Consider the following 6000-nt stretch of genomic DNA (forward strand, 5'->3'; position numbering starts at 1 on the left):
ACCCTTCAAGTAGAAATAGAATAATACCCACCCTTTGAAAAGAAATACTGCCATTTGTGGTTGGGTATGCGTGTGTGTGTGTGTGTGTGTATGTGTGTGTGTGTGTGTGAGAGAGAGAGAGAGAGAGAGACAGACAGACAGAGAGAGACAGAGATAGAGACAGAAGGAGGGAGAGATGGATAGAGACAGAGAGAGAGATAGAAAGACAGAGACAGAGAATGTGTATAGTGGTGTGTGAAGTCAGGGTCTCACATGCTCCTTCAGCATTTTTTCTCCTAGATAACACTCTGCCATCTAAACTGACCCTCTACTTTATGTTAAAAGAAATAAACCAAGCACAGAAATATAAATGAAGCATGATGTACTTATAAACAGTCAAACTTATGGTGGTTATCAAAGATTAAGGAGAAAGGGCCTGGGAAGATATAGGTCAAAGCATACAAGGTTTCCATTAGATTGGGGACTAGGCTCCTAGTGACATTGTGTAGTATAGTAAATACAGTTCATATTATACACATCAAATGTTAAAAGCATGCCCACAAGAGAAGAGAGTGAACCCTTGGCATCCCCAACCAAATGGATGATCACTAAGGACACTGTGGAGTGAAAGCAGTCACACACACAAAGACAAGTGCTACACAATCTCATACATATGTGGACCTCAAAAGTATCCAACTAGTAACACAATGCATCCAAAAGCATCCAACTGATAACACAATGGTTGTCAGGAGTTGGGCAGAGTGGAAGGGAGGTCTCAAGGTTACTAGGGAGTTTGAATAAAAAATTTAAACAAATTCATGAAATCTATTGTAGGCATTTTATACTTGAGAAAATGCTAAAGAAAATGTTCTCCATCCATAAATATATACTTTTTTTTTTTTTGCCAGTCCTGGAGCTTGGACTTGGAGCCTGAGCACTTTCCCTGGATTTTTTTCTCAAGGTTAGCACTCTACCTCTTGAGGCACAGTGCCACTTCTGGCTTTTTCTGTTTATGTGGTGCTGAGGAATCAAACCCAGGGCTTCATGCATGCTAGGCAAGCATTCTACCACCATGTTCCCAGCCCCCAATATACACATATTTGAGATAATATGTATACTTAGCAGCTTGATTTCACCAAACTACAATGTCCATGAACATCAAAACACCATCAATGCTACTGTTGGGAATGTCTCCCAAAAGCCCAGGTGTTAAAAACTTGGCACTACTGAGAGGTGATGGAATTTTTTTCAGAGGATGTTAGGTCCTCATGGGTAAATCTTTGAAGGACTTATTGGAACTCTAGTCTCCACTTTTTATCTCTTTCCTTTTTTTTCACAGTGAACCAGACCTCCTCTGCTATGTGTTTCTGCCATGATGTGACTGTGTTCTGAAGCCTCGGAAACTATGAGCCTAAGTAAGCTTTTCCTCCTTTTGTTTAGTTTGGTTTCATTTGGTGCTGGTACTGGGGCTTGAACTTAGAGCCTGGAGTCTCTCCCTTAACATTTTTGCTCAAGATAGTGCTCTATCTCTTAAGCCACACATCCACTTCTGGCTTTTTGGTAGTTATAGACTTCCCTTCCAGAGCTGGTTTTGAACCACAGTCCTCAGATGTCAGCCTCCTGAGTAGCTAGGATTATAGGAATGAGCCATCAGTACCTGGCTAAACCTTTCCTCCATTTAGATTGGATCAATTATTTGGTCACAACAAAGTCAACTTGACACTACAAACATGGGCAATTTCTTATTTGTCAATTTAAATAAATAAATATATAAGAAAAATGATCTGACTAAAGTAACTCACCTATTATGCTGTTTGTAGATATTAATTATATTACAGGAAAGTATTTCAGTTTAGTTTAAAAAGTATCTTTTTCAAGCACCCATAGAAATGACATGTACTGTGAACTGTAACCCTGAGACAACCTGTGAATGATGTATGGGTCAGACAAGACCTGTCCAGAAAGAGGAAGCTGTGGTTCTCAGGTCTGGGATGGAGACAAGACGCTTCTCGTTGCTGAAGAGAACACAAGAATCTTCAGACAAAAGGATCTAGTGGAAGAGACAAAAATGAGGTTTGGGAGTAGTGGTTAAAAGGGCCATTGGGCCCAAGGTTATAAGGACAATATCATGAAGATAAAGAGCTTTCAATATTGGTTCTCATAAGTGGGGTTGATTCAACAGCATGGGGAAGCCTAGAGGTTCTGAGAAGAAGGAAGAGAGTTCAGTTACATGTTCAACGGATTGTGAACACTCTGACTGTGGGTTTAGTACATCCTCAAAGACCACATTAGGAGGGATGTCACGAGGGGCTGGCCACCTCTGTCAGTAGAGGTGCTGGGAGGCCCAGCAGTTCAGAAATGAATGAGGTCATTGGGTTTTTGCCAGAAGAATGTCACTGGTAATTTTGGTAAAAGTAGTTCCTCTAAGGCAAAAACCAGAGAAAATGTGTTGAAGACAAGAACCATGCTCTAACATAGCATTGTATTTTCCCCAAAGCCTCACCCAGGATGTCAGCTGAGTGGGATTTGTGTTTTTCTGCTGACAGCTTTGGTCAAAGCTAGATTTTAAGCGATCCAGCCAAAGGCATTAATCTGAACATCGAAGTGACCAACATCAAATATGCTTAAGGAAGTCATTCCACAGCTGAAAGAAAAGGAAGCAGGTGTTGGCATAGATGGAGGAGCTGAGTGAAAGCAAAGGTCAAGAGGCATTATCCTTGAATTTTAAATTAACATGATTTGTGAATCTTTAGGGGCATTAATTTTTTTCTTCTTAAGAAAATATCTTTATGAGTTTGATAACAAAGCATTTTTATCCCCCATGAGTGCTAAGCTCAGGAAAAAATAGAGATAAGAACCATTTATACATTCTGTGTGGCCCCACCACACATGGTCGTAGCACATGGGGGATTCCCTAACTCTTGCACCTTTGTCTTAGAGCTAAGATCATATCATGCATAAAATTTTGCATCTGTGCTGTTCCTTTAACTTCTGAGCATAGGCAATTTCTACCACTAATGAAAATTTCCATGAATATAATTACCCAACTATGCAGATATACCCAGTATTTAGGTTTTGCCTCCACGAGTATTTAAATGACCATTAGTGATAAAGGGAACTGAACGGCCTTGGGCTGCAGGTCTCTGCCACTTGAGCCACACCACAGCCCTTTGAGGTTTCTTGTTTCCAGACAGGATCTCACACTTTTATTACAGCTGGCCTCAGAAAGGGATCCTTCTACCTCAATTTTCCAGGTGTTTTTCACTGTATTCAACCCAGCTTGTTTTTGAGTTGTGTTTCCATAACTTTTGCCCCAACTGTTCTCAAAAGTGATCTTCCTACTTCCATCTCTCCAGTAGCTGGGATTGCAGGCATTCACTACTACCCCAAACATATATATCTGGGAGTTTCTTCTTGTTCTTTGGAAGGAGTCTGCTCATTTCAGCCATGTAATCGTTATTGTTGTTTGCCACTGCCAGGGTTTGAACTCAGGACCCTATGCTTGCTCATCTTGCTTGCTTGAACCATGCTTCTAGCTTACCACCATGTGAGCCATGCCTCTAGCCCAGCCTTTTCTGGTTATTTTGGAAACAGAATCTCACAGACTTTTCTGCCTAAGCTGCTTCCTAACAGTGATCCTCCATGTCTCAGCATCTTGAGAGGCTAGGATTACAGACATTAGCCATGGGTACTTGGCTTATGCTCTTGTTTAAATGGATATGGATTTACTTTCTCTTTTTAATGACCCCTGTAGTGACTTTTTTTTAAACATATGTTGACAATGTCAGTTAGAAAAAGAATGGAAGCAACTGTTAATGACAACCAGGATATTCCATAATGATCATGTTGGGTTCATTTCTAAGGCAGTTGAGAGTTGCTATGCTATCATTTTAAAGTGACTGCCTACCTGAAGTGACTGCCTTTCTGGGGAAGTCGGGATCCAGTACCATGCCCTCCTCATGTGCAAGCCTAGTCCCTGATTGTTTCCCCTAGCCTAGAATAGCTTCGCACTTGCTCCTGTTAGATAGTCCAGGTCAGTGCAGGGTTTCCTTCCCATAGACGGTTGCCTGCTTCAGGCTTTTAAAGGAAGTTACCTTGTTCCCACCCAAGATGACTCCAAAGCTATGCTGAATAGACCTACTAGGAGGGAAGTGATCAGTGTCCGTAGTCAGAGAAGTCCTAGTTCCCTCTGACTTCCCCTTAGCCCCAACCTGACAAGTAAAGGAAATAGAGAAGCCTGATGCTCACTACAATATTCACTATGTTTGGGAGACTCATGTTATGTTCCCTAGGCATGAATGTGCAGCTGTGTCTCCTTATCCAGGCTGAATCCATTTACTTCTCTTGCTTAGAAAGTGAACTGGTTTTTTTGCCAGTCCTGGGTCTTAGACTGGGCCTGTGCACTGACACTGGCTTCTTTTTTGCTGAAGGTTAGCATTCTACCTCTTGAGCCATAGTGCTACTTCCAGCTTCTTTTGCATATGTGGTGCTGAGGAATTGAACCCAGGGCTTCATGCATGCTAGGCAAGCACTTTACTGCTAAGCCACATTCCCAGCCCTGGTTTGTTTTTGATAAAACCATCTGCCCAATATGTATGTGGCCCTGAGCCTATGTTCCTGTTCAGACTTTCAACCTCATATCCTAAACCTTACTCCTTGGTTATGGTTTCTTTGGAGTTGTCACCACAATGCCTGGGACTCAGCATTCTTGAAGTGCTGCCAGCCCATGCCATGCCCTCCATGAGCCTTGGGGCTACCTCCCACACTTAGCAGGTCTTGACTTCCCACAGCTTGCATCTCTATTCCATCTAGCACTTCACAAGACTCTCTTCCTAAACCTCAGCTTGGGTTGTGTCACTTCCAACTGTAAAGCTTTTAATGTGTGTACTGTATTATCTTCAAAGTGTGTGGTCCTCAGATTCCCTGAATGAAAACCATCTCTATGGAAGTACACACCCCAAGGTCTACTGGCTGAATCCTAATCTCTGGGTTGGGACACCCTAAGAGAATTTAATTTCTATAAGGTTTAAGAACCAATGTCTTAAAAAAGGAAATTAAGGCAGAATTAAGGAAATGGAAAAACCTTTCATGCTGCTGGATTGGGAGGATTAACATTGTCAAAATGGCAATATTTCCAAGGCTATCTACAAATTCAACCCAATACCCATCAATATTCCAACATCATTCTTTAATGAAATAGAGGAAGCATTCCAGAAATTCATATGGAACAATAAAAGACCAAGAATAGGGGCTGGGGATATAGCCTAGTGGCAAGAGTGCCTGCCTCGGATACACGAGGCCCTAGGTTCGATTCCCCAGCACCACATATACAGAAAACGGCCAGAAGCGGCACTGTGGCTCAAGTGGCAGAGCGCTAGCCTTGAGCGGGAAGAAGCCAGGGACAGTGCTCAGGCCCTGAGTCCAAGGCCCAGGACTGGCAAAAAAAAAAAAAAAAAAGACCGAGAATAGCAAAAAACAATCCTAAATAGAAAGAATTCAGTGCTGGAGGAATTACAATGCCAAAGTTCAAGCTGTATTACAAAGCTATAGTAATAAAAACAACTTGGTACCGGCACAAGAACAGGCCTGAGGACCGATGGAACCCAACTGAACACCCAGAAATGAACCCGGAGAACTATGGCTACTTAATCTTTGATAAAGGTGCTAAAAAAAAAAAAAAAGGACGGAAGAAAGGCAGCCTCTTCAACAAATGGTACTGGCAAAACTGGTTCAACACCTGTAACAAATTAAAACTAGATCCTTATATATCACCTTGCACCAAAATCAATTCCTAATGGATCAAAGACCTAAAAGTAAAATCAGAAACCCTGAAAACACTAAAAGAAGGAATAGGAGAAACACTTGGGCTCCTTGGCACAGGACAAAACTTCCTTAATAAAGGCCCAGAAATGCAACAAATCAAAGAAAGGTTGGACAAATGGCACTGCATCAAACTGCAGAGTTTCTGCAGGGCAAAGGACATAGCTTGCAAGATAAACACAAAGCCCACAGATTGGGAGA

At 41.9% G+C, this 6000-nt stretch overlaps 1 protein-coding gene across 1 annotated transcript in view; it reads left to right on the forward strand.

The window, feature by feature from the left end:
- The window catches only part of Dusp22 (dual specificity phosphatase 22), a 98055-nt gene extending 92951 nt beyond the window's left edge, over positions 1-5104 (forward strand). Inside the window, exons 8-9 of the mRNA XM_048348505.1 lie at positions 1319-1394; positions 4884-5104. Coding sequence (XP_048204462.1) covers positions 1319-1371 — 53 coding nt within the window. The 3' untranslated portion in view covers positions 1372-1394; positions 4884-5104. The remainder of the gene's footprint in view (positions 1-1318; positions 1395-4883) is intronic.
- Positions 5105-6000: the final 896 nt, after the last annotated feature.

The sequence above is a fragment of the Perognathus longimembris genome, chromosome 6 (assembly GCF_023159225.1).
Source record: "Perognathus longimembris pacificus isolate PPM17 chromosome 6, ASM2315922v1, whole genome shotgun sequence".
NCBI classification, from domain to species: domain Eukaryota; kingdom Metazoa; phylum Chordata; class Mammalia; order Rodentia; family Heteromyidae; genus Perognathus; species Perognathus longimembris.